Source organism: Cydia fagiglandana, chromosome 15 (assembly GCF_963556715.1).
Source record: "Cydia fagiglandana chromosome 15, ilCydFagi1.1, whole genome shotgun sequence".
NCBI lineage: Eukaryota > Metazoa > Arthropoda > Insecta > Lepidoptera > Tortricidae > Cydia > Cydia fagiglandana.
In genome coordinates, this window is record NC_085946.1 from 9634353 (window position 1) to 9657445 (window position 23093).

Below are 23093 nucleotides of genomic sequence, written 5' to 3' on the forward strand. Positions count from 1 at the left end.
GTACATAAGTTCCCAAAAACTCATTAGTACGAGCCGGGATTTGAACCCGCAACCTCCGGATTGAAAGTCGCACGCTCTTACCGCCAGGCTACCAGCGCATGTCGCATTGGTAAGAATCCTATATCATCATCTCAGCCATAAGACGTCCACTGCTGAACATAGGCCTTCCCCTTGGACCTCCATACGTGCCGGTTGGAAGCGACCCGCATCCAGCGTCCTCCGGCGACCTTAACAAGGTCGTCGGTCCATCTTGTGGGTGGACGTCCTACGCTGCGCTTGCTAGTCCGTGGTCTCCACTCGAGCACTTTTAGAATCCTATATATCATACAATTAATTTTTACTAAGTAGATACCACCGGCACCGCAATACTTTCTTTACAGGTCAGAGAAGACATATCAGTCAAACCGACCAACAAAGGAGTGGATACCACCCAAGTGATCAAAGGCAGCTTTTCCGTCCCGTCCCAGTACCACTACACTATGGAGACGCAGTGTTGCACCGTCACTAATACCGAAAGCGGCTTAGTGGTGCGATCGTCCACGCAATGGATGGATTTGGTTCAAGTTGCTGTCAGCCAGGCGCTTAACATGCAGGAAAACCAGTTAGTGCTCTTAAATAATAAATATAAACTCCGTTATGTAACATAACAGTCAGCAGCAAAAGTTGCTAAGCGAACGAGGTGTTCAAAATGATCTTGACGTGACATTATTAAGAGAATAGGGTATTTGACTACTAGTCAAATCAGTTTCCTTTTTCGAACTGTCAAAACGATTTGCTATGGAATTTATATGAAACACTAGCATGTGACGTCATGATCAAATTATCTACTCGTTATACGGGTTTTAAAATATAAATTGTGTCTAAAAATAACTGCTGTCGACGTTTCTCATTCGCGATAATTTATTTTAAATATAGTCAAATACCCGTATAAGAGTGTGTCAAGCTCAAGGTAATTTTGAATTGAACACCTCGTCCGCTTAGCAACTTTTGCTGCTGACTGTACAACTTAGCAAACCTCTGTTCTTTTCGTGATCAAAAGCAGCTTTTCCGTCCCATCCCAGTAGTTCGCTTGTCACAAACATTTTTTTTTACCGATGTACCTAAATATTGTGTACCTAAAGTTACATTTTTTATACAGGGTGGAAGTGCAAGTGTCCCGGGTGGGCGGAGCTTACGGAGGCAAAGCGTCTCGCTCGGCGATGTTCGCGTGCGCGTGCGCGGTAGTGGCTCGCTCGCTGAGCAGGACGGCGACACTCGTCGTCCCGCTCATCGATAACATGCAGATTGTGGGGAAGAGGCAGCCGTGTAGGACGGATTATGAGGTTAGTCGTGAGGTTAAATGTGATGTATTAAGCGTCAACTTAACAGTTAATCATCGGTCGTGTCGACGTTTAGAACACCTAACTTTGGTTCTATATATCATGTGTACACATCGGTAACTCGTGGCATTTAGGTAGCACTTAACACATTCAGTGCCCCCAACGCACATATGCATTCACCGTCATCAGTGTTGGGCAAAAAGTAATTGAATTACTAATTAACAATTGCAATTACAAAATGTAATTCCAACAAATAATTTCCATTACATGTGGAAAGTAATTAAAATTTTAATTACTAATTACAATTGCAAAATGTAATTAGTAATTCAATTATTAATTACATTTTGTAATTAAAATTTGTAATTTAAATACTTTTATGAATTACAATTACTTTTATAGAATGCAAGTTTTTGATCATCTTTATTTCCAAAATCAGATGAACATTTAGACATACCGTTATCAAACCCTAGCTGTGGGCTTCTCTGACATATTCGGAGTAGAGGCTGCAGTTATGCTGCGCGCTTGGGCTGGAGTACGCAGTAGGGAAGGCGGCGGATGAACTCTACTGAGATGAGTCAACGGCGGCACCCACGTCTTAAGAATAGAAGACGAAGGCCTTGGCGTCAGGTGACAACCGGCCGTAAAACTACAGTCAAAACTTTTTCTCCTTGTGCAATATGACAGTAAAACGAAATGAAAAAACGATAACGGCTAGGGCGTCCCCCGTAAGCGACGAAAAGAGCCTGGATGCGAATGCGAATAGAAGAAACCTGAGAAAATGCGAGTACAATGCTAGGGCGTTCCCCCAAAGCGACGATTCTGACAAGAACAAACATTTGCAAACTAAAAGTACTAATAAGCTACGACTAGGCACATGGAACCTCGGATCCATGACTGGACGCAGTGCCGAACTCAGTGACATACTTTACCATAGGAATATAAATATTTGCTGTATTCAGGAGACGAGATGGAAAGGGTCTAAATCCCGTGACATTGGCCATGGGTATCAACTCATCTACCACGGAGTAGACACTAAACGTAATGGAGTGGCAATAGCACTGGATAAGGTCCTTAAACAGAGAATTATAAATATCGAGAGGAAGAGCGATAGGTTAATCTCAGTAAAAATAGCACTAGAACCGCGGTCCTGAACATCATCTCAGCATATGCGCCGCAAGTAGGATGCTCTTCACTCGAAAAAGAAGTTTTCTGGGAGGACTTTGATGAATTGCTGCAAAACATACCATGCGAGGAACTCATCCACATAGGGGCAGATTTAAATGGGCACGTTGGGGCAAGCAAGGAGGCATATCCAGAGGTGCACGGAGGCTATGGATATGGCACACGAAACCAGGAGGGACTGGACATCTTAAATTTTGCTGTAAAATACAAGTTCAAAATAATCAACACATTTTTTCGAAAAAAGGAAGAACATACCATTACATACAAAAGCGCTAAATACAGTACACAAATAGACTACATTATCTCGACAGGCTCATTGGTGAAGAACTACAAGGACTGTAAAGTCATACCGGGAGAGGCCATAACATCACAGCATAGACTACTGTTGGCTACATTACAACTACCGAAGCCAATTAAAATGCACATTGATCGAACTGAGCTAATAAAATGGAAGGAACTTCACAGTAGTAAAGGCTCCCAACTCCTAGATACTATCAAAGCGTACCTAAACAAGGATGACATTAGTGACAAACCAGTGGACAAAATGTGGCTCGAATTCGAAAACTTTTGTCAAATCCAGGCAAGGGCAGTTTTGGGAGTCTCTAGAGGCGGAGTATCGACACCAAAAGACACCACCTGGTGGAACGATGATGTCAAACAAATAATATCAGCAAAACGCCAAGCATTTAAGACCTGGCAGAAATCTGGCCTTGAGGAAGACCGCGATAAATACAAATCAATGAAGGCAATAGTTAAGTCAGTTGTAGCGCAAGCAAGAGCACATTCCAGAAACAAATTTTATGAACAGTTAGAAAACGCACCATCCGAAAACGCAATATTTAAAATAGCCAAACAGAGGCACAAGGCAACACTCGACATAAAATCCAGTAAATATATCAGAGATGAGCAGGGTCGATTATTAACATCGGATAATGATATAAAAAGGAGGTGGAAATCGTATTTTGATAACCTGCTTAACGAAGAATTCCCTAGCGAGGATCTTCCAGAAATATCGGCTACGGAGGGGCCTATCCAACCGGTAAATCCGCAAGAAATAAAAAATGCGCTCCGTAAAATGGAGTTTCACAAAGCTATTGGCCCTGATAACATACCCGCTGATATCTGGAAGCTCCTGCAGGATGACGCATTGCCTTGGCTTACAGAACTATTTAATAAAATCCTTCTCGAAACCAAAATACCTAACTCATGGCGAAGAAGCTTCCTATGCCCGCTGTTCAAAAACAAGGGGGACGTAGCAGACTGCAACAACTACAGAGGAATCAAGCTAACGTCACACACTCTCAAACTCTGGGAGCGAATTATGGGAGCTCGTCTCAGTTTTTTAGCCAGTATCACTGAAAACCAGTTTGGTTTCACAGCTGGGAGGTCTACGACGGAAGCCATACAAACCATTAGAATCCTGATGGAGAAATGCCGGACTAACAGAGAGAACCTATACCTCACTTTCATAGACCTGGAAAAGGCATTTGACAGAGTCCCTCGGAAACTGGTGTGGCAAGCTATGCGAGCTCAAAACATACCTGAAACCTATGTCTCGCTAGTACGAGACATGTACCACAGCGTAACCACACAGATTAAGAGTCCAGCTGGTATAACCGACCCATTCCAGGTTAAAGTTGGCGTCCATCAGGGTTCGGCATTGAGTCCTCTGCTATTCAATTTGAGCATGGATTACATCACCAGAAGCCTTCAAGCACAAATACCTTGGTGTATGCTGTATGCGGACGATATCGTGCTTATAGCGAAAACGGCGGCTGAACTACAGAAAACCTTGGATATTTGGCTCAGGGAACTGGAGAGGCACGGGTTGCGAATCAGCCGTACAAAAACCGAATATATGGAGTGTGACCTGGGTGGAACAGAACAGCTTTGCTGCAACATAAACATTGAAAATACCGCAATACCCAGAGTCACTCGCTTCAAGTATCTCGGGTCGGTCCTGACAACGGATGCACGAGTCGATGAAGATGTAAGCCATAGGATCAACACAGCCTGGATGAAATGGCGATCATTATCTGGAGTACTTTGCGATACCAGAATGCCCATTAAAACAAAAGGCAAAATCTATAAGACTGCCGTAAGACCGGTCATGTTGTATGGTTCGGAGTGCTGGACTGCACTTAAGAAGCACGAACAACAAGTGCATACGGCAGAGATGAAGATGCTGAGATGGGCAGGTGGGGTAACACGCTTGGATAAAATCCGAAATGAATACGTCAGAGGATCCTTTAAGGTAGCCCCAATAATCGACAAGCTGAAAGAAGGGAGACTCCGCTGGTATGGCCACGTAATGAGAAGGGAGGAGAGCTACTCTGTAAAGACTGTGCTCAACATCAAAACACAGCCCAGGGGAAGAGGCAGGCCACCAGCCACGTGGTGGTCAACTGTCGAGAGGGATCTAAAGGCCCAAGACATTTCGCCAATGACAACCCGGGACAGAAGGTCCTGGCGCCGCTGCACAAGGAGGCCCGACCCCAGATGAACTGGGAATATGGGCAAGGACAAGAAGAGAGAGATGAACATTTAGAATGGTTTTAAATTTGACTGAGCAACATTGTCAATGTTAACTTTGGTTGATTTGGTTGGACTGTAGCAAAGGGAGGGCTAGGACTTAGAATTTTTGTCTGATTAAGTGGTGTCATTGTGATACTATTTTTAAATGATTGTAATGTGTAGATCACGTCAAAATAAGCATCTTTTACTGAAAAAACTTTTCTCTAAAATAAAAAATGGCTGAGTTAGACGCCTCCAAAGATTGATGTTTTTAAAGGGAGCTGGGACTTAGAAAAATTTCATCGCGAGTGGTGTCATTATGACTTATATTTTAAATGATTGTAACGTATAGAACACGTTAAAATAGGCTACTTTTACTTGAAAAACTTTTTACTTGAAAAAGTCCCAGCTCTCTTTAAAAACATCAATCTTTGGAGGCGTCTAACTCAGCCATTTTTTTATTTTAGAGAAAAGTTTTTACAGTAAAAGATGCTTATTTTGACGTGATCTACACATTACAATCATTTAAAAATAGTGTCATAATGACACCACTTTGTAAAAAAAAAATCTAAGTCCCAGCCCCCCCTTTGCTACAGTCCAACCCGAAAGGCACCTTAGGTCGGCGCTTACGTCATTATTAGTGGCGTCCCAATACTAATGCGGTGCTACGGGACGTAAGCGCCGACCGCCATATTCAACGTGGTGTGTCACATAGTACCCTGTAAAGGTATGATTCCCGGGATAAAAAATATGTTATAACGTTATCCAGCGTATAATGGAATTCATAAAAGTTTTTCTTTATAATTACTCCAAGTAAATTTGTTCATATTTGCATATTATTAAAAAGGTGAATGAAAAGTAATTGAGTAAGTTAATTACTAATTAATGTAATTACAATTGCAAATTACACAGATAATTTAATTACATGTAATTAAATTTTATGTAATTCAATTACATTGTAATTTAATTACATGTTATTAAATTAGTAATTAAATTACACGAGTAATTAATTATGCCCAACACTGACCGTCATACAAGTTTGTTCCTAGGCCACGCCCCCTGGCAGTGAATGCGTTAAAAGATTAGTTTAATTAATTCCTTTTTTTAGTGGTTTCTTTTTCTCGACTCGTATAGGAATTAGTGTTGTTTATAAATTTTTAACTTTGTTTCATATTATTAACTAATTAACCCAAATAATAATTAAGAATAAATCTTTAAGTGCTACCTAAATGCCACGAGTTACCGATGTGTAATCATGTGATAAAGCAAAGGGTCGGCAAATCGCAAGTCGTGGGCTTTGGACCTGTAATAGCGGATCTTAAAGACATCCAAATGATTAACACTTAGAGGATTTTGCCCAGACAAATAAAAAAAATCCTAAAACTGATGATAGTAGAATGAATGACTCTTTTCTTCAACAGTTTACCGACCCCTGTGATAAAGGCCCAAATAAAGCAGTTTTCCAAAGCTGTGTTAAAACGAGACGATGATTGGTTCTTACTCATCTTAACCGTAATACGTACTTGTCTTACAGATAGGCATAAACGACGAAGGCGTAATCCAGTACTTGAATATGAAGTATTACTCCGAATGCGGATACTCATTCAACGACAGTTCAGGCGGCGAGATAGTCGGCGTGCTGACCAACTTGTATGAGACCAGTCGCTGGGGCATCACCGGGCACAGCGTGCTGACCGACAAGCACTCCAACACCTGGTGTCGCGCGCCCGGTTAGTATACTATACCATAGTTTATAGATATAGTCGGCGTGCTGACCAACTTGTACGAGACCAGCCGCTGGGGCATCACCGGGCACAGCGTGCTGACCGACAAACACTCCAACACGTGGTGTCGCGCGCCCGGTTAGTATACTATACCATAGTTTATAGATATAGTCGGCGTGCTGACCAACTTGTACGAGACCAGCCGCTGGGGCATCACCGGGCACAGCGTGCTGACCGACAAGCACTCCAACACGTGGTGTCGCGCTCCCGGTTAGGATACTATACCATAGTTTATAGATATAGTCGGCGTGCTAACCAACTTGTTGAGACCAGCCGCTGGGGCATCACCGGGCACAGCGTGCTGACCGACAAACACTCCAACACGTGGTGTCGCGCGCCCGGTTAGTATACTATACCATAGTTTATAGATATAGTCGGCGTGCTGACCAACTTGTACGAGACCAGCCGCTGGGGCATCACCGGGCACAGCGTGCTGACCGACAAGCACTCCAACACGTGGTGTCGCGCTCCCGGTTAGGATACTATACCATAGTTTATAGATATAGTCGGCGTGCTAACCAACTTGTTGAGACCAGCCGCTGGGGCATCACCGGGCACAGCGTGCTGACCGACAAGCACTCCAACACGTGGTGTCGCGCTCCCGGTTAGGATACTATACCATAGTTTATAGATATAGTCGGCGTGCTAACCAACTTGTTGAGACCAGCCGCTGGGGCATCACCGGGCACAGCGTGCTGACCGACAAGCACTCCAACACGTGGTGTCGCGCTCCCGGTTAGGATACTATACCATAGTTTATAGATATAGTCGGCGTGCTAACCAACTTGTTGAGACCAGCCGCTGGGGCATCACCGGGCACAGCGTGCTGACCGACAAGCACTCCAACACGTGGTGTCGCGCTCCCGGTTAGGATACTATACCATAGTTTATAGATATAGTCGGCGTGCTAACCAACTTGTTGAGACCAGCCGCTGGGGCATCACCGGGCACAGCGTGCTGACCGACAAGCACTCCAACACCTGGTGTCGCGCGCCCGGTTAGGATACTGACAATGTGCAGTCAACTGTAAAAATATGGGTGCACAAGTCATGTCAAAAACATGTCCCATAGCTCTTATGTCAACGAATTAAGAACTATGGGACATATTTTTGAAGATGTTGGCTACACCCATATTTTTACAATTGACTGTACTACCTATATTATATAGACAAAAATACTATGACCTATAATGCAGTACAAATTGAAGGTAGTAGTCACAGAAGTAGATGGCGCTTCGGCTTCGCCATGCTTGTAATGGCGGACCGGGTCGTAACGAAAGTGCTTGTTGCTTGAATAAAGAATGTTTTGAATCTTGACTAGATTGTAACACACACAATATGTACATTTTCAACCAGTTTCTTTTCCAATATCATGTACTCGTATTGGTAATCATCTATGGAATGAGGCCTGTGCCTAGTTGTGTGACTTGTATCATCAATATCTCCCGGAAGGACTTAGGGTATTATAAATATAATTGAAGGGATGTTTACAAAAACAACATAACTGCTTAGAGCGGTTGACATTTTTTTAAGAACATTGTTAATCGTTTCAGGTGTCAACCAGTGTAGTCAGTTATGTTGTTTTTGTAAACATCCCTTCAATTTCATACACACTATATTACATTTGTCTTTAAACCATCTATAATTTAGCTTTAATTTTAACGCTTTATATCTTTCAGGGACAACCGAAGGCATAGCAATACTCGAGCACATAATGCACAGAATCGCGTTCGCCACGAAAAAGGACCCTACCGCCATAAAAATACAGCACTTATTGCCCAAACACGAATCCGTCAAAGACTTACTCCTGTCATTCAAAACCGACATTAAATACGATGAACGGAAAGCAGAAATAGATAAATTTAATGCTGAAAACGCTTGGAAAAAGCGAGCGTTAGATATATCTATCATGTCGTATCCTATTGGATATTCGTGGAACTTTCCCGTGACTATTTCGGTGTACCATGCGGATGGGACGGTGGTGATATCGCACGGTGGGATTGAGATGGGACAGGGGATCAACACTAAAGTGGCGCAAGTGTGCGCGTACACTTTGAAGGTGCCGCTTGATAAGGTTTGTAGTATGCTTCAATGTTCATGAATCCGTGTAACACACTACTATCTATATATAAATTGAAACACATATCAACTAAAGACCGGCCAAGTGCGAGTCAAACTCGCGATCCAAGGGTTCCGTATATTAAATCCGACTCACGCTTGCACATTTTTAGTAGGTTTTTCTTCTCATTTATAGGTAAAGAACTATTTTGTGTATTTCTTTCAAAATTTGAGATAGTACCTAGTTTCTATTTAGGCTATTTTCTTAAATAACTTCTAACCTATGTATTTTAAAATTCTCATTTACCTACCCCCCAAAAGTGGCCCCCATTTTTAAAATGCATTTGTTTAGTTACAAGTCCATCTTAGGGTCACTAATTTACATAATATGTGTACCAAATTTTAACTTAATTGGTCCAGTAGTTTCCGACAAAATAGGCTGTGACAGACACACAGACAGACGCACGAGTGGTGATCCTATAAGGTTTCCGTTTTTTCCTATTGAGGTACGGAACCTTAAAAAAGTATCTACCGTATGATGTAGACGATTAAGATATTATAAAAAATTTAATTCACCCAATAATCCTTTATTTTTTGTAGATATCAGTCCGTGGAAGCGACACTTTCTCCTCCCCCAACGCCATGGCCAGCAACGGCAGCATAACGAGCGAGTGCGTCGCCTTCGCTACAATAAAGGCTTGCAATGATCTGACGGCTCGGATGGAGCCCGCACGGGCAGAGCTAGCCGAGCCCACGTGGGAGGAAGTGGTCAAGCGAGCCTACAAGAAAGGTAAGAGACAGTGAGAGTGAGAGAGACAGTAGATGCTTGCAATGATCTGACGGCTCGGATGGAGCCCGCACGGGCAGGGCTAGCCGAGCCCACGTGGGAGGAAGTAGTCAAGCGAGCTTATAAGAAAGGTAAGGGACAGTGAGAGTGAGAGAGACAGTAAAAGCTTGCAATGATCTGACGGCTCGGATGGAGCCCGCAAGTGCAGAGCTAGCTGAGCCGACGTGGGAGGAGGTAGTCAAGCGAGCCTACAAGAAAGGTGAGAGACGGTGAGAGTGAGAGAGACAGTAGATACTTGCAATGATCTGACGGCTCGGATGGAGCCCGCAAGGGCAGAGCTAGCTGAGCCCACGTGGGAGGAAGTAGTCAAGCGAGCTTATAAGAAAGGTAGGGGACAGTGAAAGTGAGAGAGACAGTAAAAGCTTGCAATGATCTGACGGCTCGGATGGAGCCCGCAAGGGCAGAGCTAGCCGAGCCCACGTGGGAGGAAGTAGTCAAGCGAGCTTATAAGAAAGGTAAGGGACAGTGAGAGTGAGAGAGACAGTAAAAGCTTGCAATGATCTGACGGCTCGGATGGAGCCCGCAAGGGCAGAGCTAGCTGAGCCCACGTGGGAGGAAGTAGTCAAGCGAGCTTATAAGAAAGGTAAGGGACAGTGAGAGTGAGAGAGACAGTTAAATGCTTGCAATGATCTGACGGCTCGGATGGAGCCCGTACGGGCAGAGCTATCTGAGCCCACGTGGGAGGAAGTAGTCAAGCGAGCTTATAAGAAAGGTAAGGGACAGTGAGAGTGAGAGAGACAGTTAAATCCTTGCAATGATCTGACGGCACGGGCTTGGACCCGCGTGGGTGGAACTAGCGGAACCAACGTGGGAGGAGGTAGTCAAGCGAGCTTATAAGAAAGGTAAGGGACAGTGAGAGTGAGAGAGACAGTAAAAGCTTGCAATGATCTGACGGCTCGGATGGAGCCCGCAAGGACAGAGCTATCTGAGCCCACGCAGTGGCGTGCCTAGAGTTTCGGAGTAAGGCAAGCCGAAAGATATGTTTTCGTAATAAATGTCCAATCTCACTCTTTGGACTCTAATGAATTTGCTAGCGTATCGCGGCGAGCTATCATAGCGCACAGCACAGGGTATACTAGGTACCACCATAACTACTAGATAGAATTTTACAAACATATCAGAGGGCCTACCGCGTACACTGAAATTTGCAAATTGCATGCTTCTTTCTCTGTCACTCTAATTACGCCTTAATTGGAGTAAACCAACAATCCTTGTGTTTTGTAAACGGCCGTACAAAATTTTCTCTTAATGCGACTGACTTATCTGAGAATACACAAGTCGGGTGTTGGTTTTGGCGCGGAAATTATATATATCCCGTTTTTCTACAAAGTTTAAGGATTTTACCTTGCTTTCGTTGAGTAATACGTGGACGCATCTCATACCGTCACAAGGAACAACTTCATCCATTGTTAACACATAAACGTCACAACAAATGAACGAATCCACATTCACTACTTAATTCAAATTCACTTAAATAAACCCTGACCTTTCGTTACTTTCAACTCGACTAAATAATAATACACTTGAAGTAAACGCGTGCCCGTATGAACTTATGCAGCTAACTTCACACCAAAAGCTCGGCTTAAATCGCCTTATAAAATTGCTATACATACCAACAAATAGTTACATCGTTCTATGGCGTTTGTAGGCTTAGACGGCCTAGAGCGGGACGAAAAAGCAAGCTCGCACTCGTCGGCTTGCAACCGCAAGCCGACGAGTGCGAGCAGGATAGCTGAATTCTCAGCAGATATTCATCCTACGCCTGATTTCTTTCGCGCGGAGGAGGCGCCACGGCAAAATTTTGCAACACGCTGGCGCCGCGGTCCGCGCGCTGTGGCTTGAATTTAATAATACGGGTTCATTTGGCGCGCGGTTTAAAAATAATCTATATTGATTATTGATCTTATCACTACGTAATTTCGGTAAGGCAACTAAGGCAAGCCCGGCTTTTGGGCTTGTATGGAAGTACCGCCACTGAGCCCACGTGGGAGGAAGTAGTCAAGCGAGCTTATAAGAAAGGTGAGAGACAGTGAGAGTGAGAGAGACAGTAGATGCTTGCAATGATCTGACGGCTCGGATGGAGCCCGCAAGGGCAGAGCTAGCCGAGCCCACGTGGGAGAAAGTAGTCAAGCGAGCCTACAAGAAAGGTGAGGCATGACTAGTGAGAGTGAGAGAGACAGTAGATGCTTGCAATGATCTGACGAGTCGGATGGAGCGCGCAAGGGCAGAGCTATCTGAGCCCACGTGGGAGGAAGTAGTCAAGCGAGCTTATAAGAAAGGTAGGGAAAGGTAGTCAAGCGAGCCTACACGAATGTTGAGGCATGACTAGTGAGAGTGAGAGACAGTAGAACTTGCTGAGCCCACGTGGTAGGAAGTAGTCAAGCGAGCTTACAGGAAAGGTGAGATAGAACCTAACTGACTAGGGACCAGCAACCTTTCTCCAGCCCTTTAGCCATCACGTTCGCTCGGATGCAATTACTGTTCGTTCCCATAAATGTATCTAAGCATACCCACCAGTGAAATCTAGGCCAGTGGCAATGCATGTCTCTTCTCACCATTCTGCCCTGCGACAAATAAAGTGGTCTGTACATTGGATATGGATCGCCCGCCGTGTCATCAATAATTATTACCTCGATAATTAGTTATCGAGTTGTTTTAAGAGCGTAAAATTACTGTCATTATATAATGCAAAATTATACAAAGACAGTAATTTTACAAAATTATACAAATACATAACAAAAACTGTTTCAAACAAAAGTAGTTTCTAAAGATTTGAATATGTTTATTCCTCAGGTATAAGCCTCCAAGCGAGCGCCATGACGTCGGACAACGACGCGCTCGTCGGCTACAGCGTGTACGGCACGTGCGCTGTAGAGATAGAACTCGACGTGCTGACGGGAAATCACGTCATCGCACGGTCTGACTTGCTGGAGGATACGGGAGTTAGCATGAGCCCGGAGATTGACGTGGGACAGGTAAGCGACGGAACATCACGTCTGACGGGAAATGACGTCGTCGGGCGGAGTAACTTGCTGGAGGATACGGGAGTTAGCATGAGCCCGGAGATTGACGTGGGGCAGGTAAGGGACGGAAAATCACGTCTGACGGGAAATTGCGTTTTCGGGCGAAATGACTTGCTGGAGGATACGGGAGTTAGCATGAGCCCGGAGATTGACGTGGGACAGGTAAGGGACGGAAAATCACGCCTGACGGGAAATTACGTCGTCACGCAGATTGACTTGCTGGAGGGAGGATAAAGTCAAAGTCAAAGTCAAAAATACTTTATTCATGTAGGCCTAGTAACAAGCACTTATGAACGTTTTACATAATAATATATTATCTTAAGATACCTACGGGAGTTAGAATGATCGATGTGGGTTAGGTAAGAGAGGAAAGTGATGCCGATTTTATAAAGGATACATAGCCTAACTGCTGAATAACAAGTGTGTATTTAGTATATATTTGCTTGAGGATACAGGAGTTAACAAATAACCAAACAGTTGTACATTATTGTCCACAATCATTTTGTTCGTTGTGATTTTAAGAGATTTATTGCTTTCACAGATCGAAGGAGCCTTCATAATGGGCCTCGGGCTATGGACGAGTGAGCACCTAATATACGCGGCGTCGGGCCGACTGCTCACGGCGCGCACGTGGACGTACAAGCCTCCCGGCGCGCGCGACGTGCCCGCCGACTGCCGCGTCAGCTTCAAGAGGAACGCCGCCAACAACGCCGGCGTGCTGCGCTCTAAAGGTAAGTACATTACCGCGCGTGAACTTTACGGCTGTTATAGTCTGTCGATTTGTAACTGGCCCCGAACTGCTACCTAATCCTTTGTCTATTGTTAAGTAAAACTGCACATGCTACTTACCTGCAAAAAAGCGGCCAAGTCCACTTTGGAAGTGTCTCTCGCACAAATTATTCGGTTTAGAAAAAAAATGATATTAGAAACCTCAATATCATTTTTGAAAACCTATCTATAGACACACCACACGTATTTGATGAAAAAAAAAATTGAGTTTCAGTTCTAAGTATGGGGAACCCCCAAAATGTATTGGTTTTTTTTCTTCTTTTGTGTGAAATCTTAATGCGGTTTTCAGAATACATCTACTTACCAAGTTTCAACAGTATACTGTTGACTATAGTTCTCATAGTTTCGGAAAAAAGTGGCTGTGACATACGGACGGACAGACAGACATGACGAATCCATAAGGGTTCCATTTTTTGCCATTTGGCTACGGAACCCTAAAAATGACCGCTGGAGCAGAAAGGTTTATGAGTATCAACCGCGAATCGGAGGACGCGGCTAACGAAGGCCCAAACAAGATTGACCAATTAGGGCACCGTACGACCAGTCGATAAACGACCTAGAGGGAACCTTAGTTCAAGTGGACGACTTTGATGTCCAGTAATGAAAGTCTTTCCGCCTTTTTGATAAAGACTGTTAACTCCTTACTGCATGTTATAATAATATTTGTTTAAATTTGACCTTTAACATCTGTCAATAAGAGTTGAATATTCGTATGCGGTATTACGGTTAAAACTTTGAACCGTTGTTACAGCAACGGGCGAGCCAGCGCTGACGCTAGCCGTGGTCGTCACGCACGCCCTGCGCAGCGCCATTGCCGAGGCCAGGAAGGAGTACGGCTACGTTGACACCAAGTGGATCGATGTTGGTATGTTTCTGAACACCATTTATAATGCAAGAGTCACGTTATCGGAGTGAAAGGAATTTCAACCTTGTGTACATCTATTACATTTCATATTTAAAAAACAGCGCCTATGATCAACAATACCTACTTACATTGCAATGGAATGTAACTAAGCGTTTGGTAAGCCAAAGCTGAACTTACAGAAAGGTTATACCTCTGATTCTAGTAAGTCGCGTCCGAAATTTATCGGTTGGTTTTCAATCTTAAAAAAAATACAACGACGAGCTTTTGCAATCGGATATTTGTGACTGTCATCGTAGAAAATATTTGTTTACGTAAAAAACCGGACAAGTGCGAGTCGGACTCGCCCACCGAGGGTTCCGTACTTTTTAGTATTTGTTGTTATAGCGGCAACACTATCTACAACTATCACGGTTCATGAGATACTGCCTGGTGACAGACACACAGACAGACGGACAGAGGAGTCTTAGTAAAAGGGTCCCATTTTTCCCCTTTGGGTACGGAACCCTAAAAAGGAACAATATGACATATGAATTATATGATTTGCGCCAAGATTAATAGTAATTTGTTTTTTTTTTCAGATACGCCGTTTAGCGTGGAGAATATACTCAAGGCAATTTCTCCTAAACCTGAAATGTACAAGCTGAAATAATGGAATCTCACCTCGATACTTCCATAGACAAGACTCAAACATCACAGGGAGGAGAATTACAATAGCATACTTGTGTCGCTTAACTTCAAACTCGGGTAAATCCATACTTTTATAACTAAGACGGGACTTAATCGAGTAAATCTTACGTTTATTTATGTCCTGACGAGGTCGCATGGCGAGTATCGGGTAAATCTATTCGACAATCTCAGCTAATATCTACCCTATTACCTCTTAATACTAAAATAGCATAACCTGACATATGGATATACCAGAGTTAGAAGTTAAGCGACTCACTTATACACAGAGATGGGCATTAATCGATTAACTTTTTAATCGACTAATCAATCGATTAAAAAAGTTAATCGTCAAAATTAGTCGGCGATTAATTTAATCGCGATTAATTTAGTCGACCTAACATACGATTGAAATTGAATTAATCTTAATATTAATCGATTAAATTTCTCGATTAACTCTCGATTGAAAGTAGACAGGTGGTCATTTTTGTATGTAACTAAAAATCAAAACTTCTTGCGTACACATTAAAAACCATTCCAGTGTTATAAATGTGCTTCAATAATATAAGATGGTTACATTGGTTACTATAATAATGCGGATAACTTAGCGCGGCATCTCTATAGTTCGTTTTTTTAGCATTAGAAAGAACTTGCAAGAAGGTAAGCGATCTTGAAATGTCTTTTAATTGAAAAACGCTTTTTAAAAATCAGTAACTATTACTTACGAAAGCAGAAGAATATAGATGATCGTATTAGATTCATAATTGTTTCATATTTGCCGTAACTTATTTTTAAAATGTGTTTTTCAATTAAAAGACACATCAAGATTGTTTACCTAATTTCTAATGCTAAAAAAAACGAACTATAGGTAAGGGTTTAGGGCTTGTAGCGCAGGTATAAAAATTAGAAAGAGAACGACGTATGTGTATGAAAGAGCAAACACATTACTTACCTCTTATCAGTTGTTTTCTATAAGGTTTCAACTTGTCAATGCAGTAATTACTTACAATGTGATTTTGGGCACATTTTTCGGGGTTTGTAATAATTTTATATTTCAAGAATTTATCATAGGAATATCACAAATAGTATACCTTTCTGATGGCAGTAAGATTTTTCCTATATCTCTTACTAGTATGTAATTATATATTTACATAAAATATGATTTAGCCTATGCAACTTCCAACACTGATTTCGCAGTAAAAATCGATGCTATATTTTTTTTACCATTTTTCCTAGAATCAGGAAACAATTATGTGATACATATATTAATTTCCGGCAAAAAGACAAAATCATGCATTTAAGGGTTAAACACCTGGGTAAGTTGAGAAACTAATAACACGTGGCATATAATACAGTGACATAAAATATTAAGCATACGTACTCTTTGTCGGTTTGTTTTATTGTTTACACAGGACTAGAAATTGCAAAATAGATAACAATCCGTTTATCCATAATTTGCCATTGTTATACGACCTTAAGAACTGTCAACATAACCCGAGATAAGAACAACCTTTAACAAAAAAAATTGCCTACAGAGCTTAAAATGCCATTATTATATTTTCGTCAGCCGGTCTATATAATTCGCACAATAGTAAGTACCTTTCGAGAGCAAATGCACGTGTTTGTTTTAAAAAATGATAATTTTGCTTTAGGTATGCCTATAGCGATTTCAGTATTTTATTGATAACAAAATGGGACGAACTCTAAAACATCCCTTTTCAAACAAAAACAAAATTCGAAGACGGTCGAAATTAATAGTCTCCAAGTGAACACACATAAAAATTCGTCTGTTACTTATATTATTTATAAATGTTTCAGACGAATTAGGCACTTCGTTCTTTTTTTAAAGTCGGTTAAAAAGACCATATTTATTGCTAAAATTAATCGAGAGAAAATTAATCGAACTAATTAATCGATTAAAAAAATTAATCGCCGGTAATTAGTCGACGATTAATTTAATCGTGACAATATTAGTCGGAGCTTTTCGACTAAAATTAATTAATCGTCACTTTTAATCGTTGCTCGCGATTAAGTCGGTTAATTTTAATCGTTAATCGTCAGTCGATTACATTTTGCCCAACTCTGCTTATACATATGTACCTGCTTAAACTTAAACTACGGATAGCCTCTACATGTGATATGGTGCTATTATAATTGTAAGGAAAGAACCAGCGAAGTTAAAACAAGTATTACTAAGTATTGTGATAATAATAAGCTGAAAATGTTTCCTTTTAGTATAGACTTTTAGTTTTTAGTTTAGTATAAACACAAAAACATTAGAATTTATGAATGCATTAAGATTAAATGAATAACAGTTCATTAAATGCCTTATTATTTATTATTGTGATACATAAACAATTAAACAGATAAGTAAAAATAAAAGACGAATTGCAAAATACATTTTATTTATAAATATTTACAAACAATTATTTATTCCAATTAAGTTTGTAGAAAAACATAATCCTTTACTGAAACATTTAACAATATTAAGGGTCATGAGAAAAAGGGTTTCGTGAGGTTTAAAATTGTAAACCGTTAAACATCTCAGAGCTATTTATCTCGCAAGGGCCCCCTAATGTGCATTACAAATTTACAACGTATACTCCGTTTCAATCTAATGGGGTTGGCAACTGTCAAAGGTTTGCATAGATGGCGCCATCATAGATTGCCCCTTTTTCTATGAGATTTGGCTTAAAGGGCTGGCATCTAGAGTATTAAAAAACAAAATATTGACAATTATAGAGATTGACAGGGCAAGCTATGATGGCGCCATCTGCTAAAAACTTCGACCTGCCAACCCCATTGGAACCTTGCATAAACCAAAATAATCATTCCAAATTCCATACAATCAAAATTCATCCCAATTTACTATACAACAACGTTCAAATTAAAAATAGAAAAACTTTGTATTGCCGCCTTACGTTACATTAAAATACAACGTCCTTAGACTGCGACCAGGCTAAGTTTGCACTGATTTAGCAGTGACAACACCATAGCAACGCCATGTTACCTGTGTGTTATATTGACATGGCACTTGGCTTGAAAACTTAGCGTGGTATACTTTAGCTTGCAGAATCGCGGTTATGTCAAATATAAAGCATTCTAACTAGCGAGTGCGGAGAGGAATGAATGTTTTATGTCATACACAAACTCGATTATGTTACTGGTGTTTATTATAAAAGTCCGCTATATCTTTAGAGAAGGTATAATGTATCCATAGTTTTTTCCCGTAAGAGTTGATGGTAAGTACAAAGAAAACTAGAGTGTAACGCTGAAGTGGTAAATCAAACCTTAAAACTACAGTCTGTGGTCTCATATTCATTTTCCCTCTTATTTATCAAGCTAAAAATTATTGTTTAGTAAAATAGGTGTCTAAGGCGCACTTGCACCATTTTACTGATCCGGGGTTAACCGGTTAAACCTGACGTTACCATGGTTATCAGTACAATTTGACACTGAGTTAACGGTTTAACCGCTTAACCCCGGGTTAATGGGATGGTGCAAATGGACCTAAGGGTCGGTTGCACCAAACCGTTTGTCATCGTTAAAGCGTTCGCAAAATTTTATTGTATGTGAAGTTTCATACTACACTGTTGATTGACGTTAATCAGTCCGTTAAATGTGGTTGGTGCAACTTGCCCTTAGGCCTGAGTTACACTTGTAAGTTTTACTTACGTAAGTAGGGACACGGCTATACTACAGAATGAGAGATGAATATCGTTATCTCATTCTAACAAATAGCTTTGTCCCTACTTACGTAAGTAAAACTTACAAGTGTAACTCAGGCCTTATTCTGACAAACACAATGACAAAATGATTGATGAAAACAAACGAATATTAACGGATTTTAACAATTACTAAATTTGCCAGAACTATATGTTTAACGACGGCAGCAGTTCATATTATAAACGAGCCCAGGGGTCACCCACAAATTACGCAGGTCACTTAAGAAATGCTACATATTTAGAATACTGAAAAAAAAAACTTGTCTGTGTATATTGTGACTATATTATTTATGCAAGACACAAACGTTTACTATTAGTATCACGGCGCCCGCACCTTTCCATATTAGGTTCAAAGATAAATATGTCCGGCCCGAGTGCTCGTCATAGTCCTAGTACATTTCATTTTGGAATTGGCATGGCGAGCATAGGGTGAACTACCTACCCAATGGCCCTTTTGGCCCCGATTTGTTTTAGGAAAATCACCACTGCTGCCTTGAATTAAGGGCCATAATAGTATAATTAGTTTAGCTATCGAATCATCCAACAAAATTCCATATGGTAATATTTATGTATGGATTTTGACTTTAGAGCATCTATATACATGTTGCACTGACAGTGTCGCTAGTCGAGGGGCGGGGTCATTCCATCCCGGGGGGGAGCGGTTCCAGGGGATTTCCCAGCGGGTTTCCCAGTGGGTTTACTAGAGGGTTTACGAGAGGATTTCCTGGTGGAGGCACTGGCGGGTACTGTTGTTCCTGCAGGGAAAATTAAAACTTTAATTAAAAATAAACTAACGACGACGGGTCTTGGGATCTGTATTCTTCTCAACCTTAATTGTAATTCTCAAGTGTTTTGTTTTATAAGATAGATTATTTTCTTTCAATTAAAATTCAATACAAAATATCTGAATGTTTCATATTATTACGAAATAGGCAGCTTGGTTTTACTAATTCAGTAAGTACTTACTTCTACGCTGAAAAGTGAGTAAACAAGTTCTGTTATTATTATTTTCAATTTTAATATTGATTTCAATTTCTTCGCCATGATAGCAATTTTGTGTATAGTTTTCAATTCAATTTCTTTAATGTTAAAATGACACATGTCAAACAAAATCACAATAAAATAACATAATATACAACTAATACTAAACACTAAACTAAAAACACTAATAGTTTACTAAGTTCTCCCAGAAAGAATAGAGGTTAGTTGTGATTGCAGTTATCGTTCTACTTTGTTCCATCAAACTGTTGATAGGTGTGCCCAGGTTTAGATTTGACTCGGCTGGATTAGTCGATCTAATTGCGTCGTAGTGAATTTTGACACAATGCGCAAAGGTTATTGATATTAGGCCTGCAGACGTCAGGGCGGTCAAGGGATTAATAAAAAGGTAATTGTCTGTGCCTGTTTTACAGCATTTAGTAACTGGAGACGCTTTGTCTGTCATTTTCAGTACAAAACAGTGTGCCGATTTTTTCGGGGGAGGGGCACGTTAAATATATGTCAGATAAACGTCGGTCCATACAAAATTTTGTACATCTGTACAAGGTTTTCGGCAGAGGGGTAAGCTCTTAACATAGACTAGGAATCCTCTAGACCGAGTTTAGAGTAATTATTTCATGCAACCGATGATGCCAAAAATGCGGGGGTGCGCGGGACGAGGTGAGCGAAGTCCCGTGCCGTGATTGGTCCGTTCAAAGACACGGACGTCACACAAGACACTTTCGACTCGAACATGGAGTAAAATTACCGTATACGGGGCAGAGGGGGTAGCGCGGCTATGCTCAGTCTGAAGGATGTTTTGTCTGTGGCTCTTAAAGACGACTCCGGTTATTAAATGCCTATGCGGTTATTAGCAGAGCTCGGATAGGGTGAGCTATTTGCCTTATATATGACATAAGACATGTCAAATTATAAGGCAAATAGCTCACCCTATCCGAGCTCTGGTTATTAGGTACCTGTGGATCGAGGTTACTACTGGTTGTGGTACGCACCTGCAGCACGGCCCTCAGCGCCGGCACCTGCGCGGCGAGCGCGGCGGGCGGCGCGGGCAGCGCGCGCAGCACGGCGGCCGAGCCCGGCAGCGTGCGCTCGCAGCACTTCACCCAGCCCTCCCACGCTACCTTGTTGTTCCACACCTACAAGAAAAAAATACTATTAGATTGCTAGACAACATACTTAAGACACTTTAAACTCTCGCGTTTTGTACACATATTGAATTACACAAACGGGTCTACCGCGATATAATTTCATTGTTTTTACCTTTAATTCCGACGTTTCAGCTGAGTTGCACCAGCTGTGGTCACGGAAAGCAACCCGTTTGTGTAATTAAATAAACATACTTATGGCCAGTTGCACCAACCACAGTTGACGAACTGATCGACGTCAGTCACCAGTGAATAATGAAACTTTCCATACAAAAAAAATTTAGTGAACGCTTTAACGGTGACAAACAGTTTGGTGCAATTGACCCTTAAACTATTTGTTCTAAACTTCCAAAATGAATCCACTGTATTAGATGTTTGCTGTCAGTGAGTCCACGAAAAGTTGACTCGACAATGGCGAGTTGGGCGGCTCAAACCTATACATGAAACAAGTAATCTGTCCGATGAATGTATATAACGCATTCACTGCCAGGGGGTGTGGCCTAGGAACAAACTTGTATGACGGTGAACGCACATGTGCGTCGGGGGCAGTGAATGTGTTAAGGCGATATGATTCGACTCATCAACGAATCTGAGGGGGTGAGGTGCGCGGCAAACCGTGAAGCCCCGCCCGCGCGTCCCGAACCGCTCGACGAGCACGTGAGCGCGCGCTGTGCGCGGCGGCGATAGCAAACGGGTCACAGTATAAGGATCTTATGATGGCAGTATTTTAACCATACCGTGCAAGGGTCACGTTTTTATAGTTTTTATTGTATTTGTATATATTTTTTGCATTACGTGTTTCTGATCATTATATTTAGAATTATTATTTTTACAGAGCCATGTGTACTTATTATTTACTGATCGGTAACAACGTTTTAATTTAATGGCAGCGTAGTAGAATTAAAGTACCGAAAGGAAATAAACATTTTAAGGTGACGGTCAATTAAGGTAAGGTATTGTTCATATAAAGGTAAGGTATAGGTAGGTAGGTAGGTAAGGTAGGTAGGTAGGAAGGTAGATAGATAGGTAAGGTAGGTAGGTAGGTAGGTGGGTAGGTAGGTAGGTAGGTAGGTAGGTAGGTAGGTAGGTAGGTAGGTAGGTAGGTAGGTAGGTAGGTAGGTAGGTAGGTAGGTATGGTAGGTAGGTAGGTAGGTAGGTAGGTAGGTAGGTAGGTAGGTAGGTAGGTAGGTAGGTAGGTAGGTAGGTAGGTAGGTAGGTAGGTAGGTAAGGTAGGTAGGTAGGTAGAACCTTAATCAATCGGGGTGAGAGATTAGCATTTTACTCTTAAATACGACAACCTGATAAGAAAACGCAAACATAATCGAAGAGTTTGTATACTACATTGTAAAACACCGGTTGAGTAGAGAGTAATTTTTTTTTATATGACAAACGGTATTCGGTTTTTGAGTATCAAGGCATACCTAAATAAAGAACACTATTCAATAAATTTCAGCAAATCGCTTGAATACATCCCGAAAAACAATACCACAGATTATATAATAGTTCTTACGAACAGATACTTATCTCTCAAACAAAACGCAAATACCTACCGTTTTGATACCTACACAAAAATACAATGGAGTGACCTTCAATGCTCCGCTCCCCGCACCGCGCGCACCGGCACAACACTAGGGTTGCTGACGCTTAGAAATGATAAATAAATACCTACTTAAACAGCGGAGTGAAATAAAAGGAAAGCTAAATCTTAAATTATACCTAATATTCCAATTATGACGTGTTTGCGAAATAGTCATTTTAAAAGGTCATATGTCCCTGCAGTAAGCGCAGTGTTTACGCCGTTTTATAAACCGCGCAATAATCCCAGCAAGAATTAGTTTAATGTTACACATTAAAGAAAAATAATAGGAACCCCATGAATGAATACAGGTAATTAATTATAAGTTAACCAGAGCAAAAATGAGTAGGCACTTTCCGGTGTAAAGTTAACTTACTGTCGTTAAAATAAACATTTACCAAAATAAATTAAAAATTTGCTACCTATTTCAAATAGATAGATATCTAAAACTATACATTTGTCATACATAATAAACATTACATGTTTAATTAAAGAAAATCAATAGTAGGTAGGTACGTAGCTTGTAACTATCGTAAAAATTGACAGTGCGGCGGTGACGTGCGTACGTGAGCGCGTGTGGCAACCAACTGGCTTGCTTTTCTACC

The 23093-nt window shown here is 41.4% G+C and overlaps 2 protein-coding genes across 2 annotated transcripts in view; one reads left to right on the forward strand and one right to left on the reverse strand.

Moving 5' to 3' along the window:
• The window catches only part of LOC134671332 (uncharacterized), a 32669-nt gene extending 17392 nt beyond the window's left edge, over window positions 1-15277 (forward strand). Inside the window, exons 14-22 of the mRNA XM_063529159.1 lie at window positions 381-601; window positions 1139-1322; window positions 6550-6745; window positions 8478-8872; window positions 9457-9646; window positions 12497-12678; window positions 13268-13457; window positions 14267-14380; window positions 14959-15277. Of these exons, the coding sequence (XP_063385229.1) occupies window positions 381-601; window positions 1139-1322; window positions 6550-6745; window positions 8478-8872; window positions 9457-9646; window positions 12497-12678; window positions 13268-13457; window positions 14267-14380; window positions 14959-15029 (1743 nt within the window). The 3' untranslated portion in view covers window positions 15030-15277. The remainder of the gene's footprint in view (window positions 1-380; window positions 602-1138; window positions 1323-6549; window positions 6746-8477; window positions 8873-9456; window positions 9647-12496; window positions 12679-13267; window positions 13458-14266; window positions 14381-14958) is intronic.
• A 2154-nt stretch (window positions 15278-17431) lies between these two features.
• The window catches only part of LOC134671334 (symplekin), a 30153-nt gene continuing 24491 nt past the window's right edge, over window positions 17432-23093 (reverse strand). The window contains exons 12-13 of the mRNA XM_063529161.1: window positions 20760-20903; window positions 17432-19523 (exon numbers count right to left, since the gene is read on the reverse strand). Of these exons, the coding sequence (XP_063385231.1) occupies window positions 19407-19523; window positions 20760-20903 (261 nt within the window). The 3' untranslated portion in view covers window positions 17432-19406. The remainder of the gene's footprint in view (window positions 19524-20759; window positions 20904-23093) is intronic.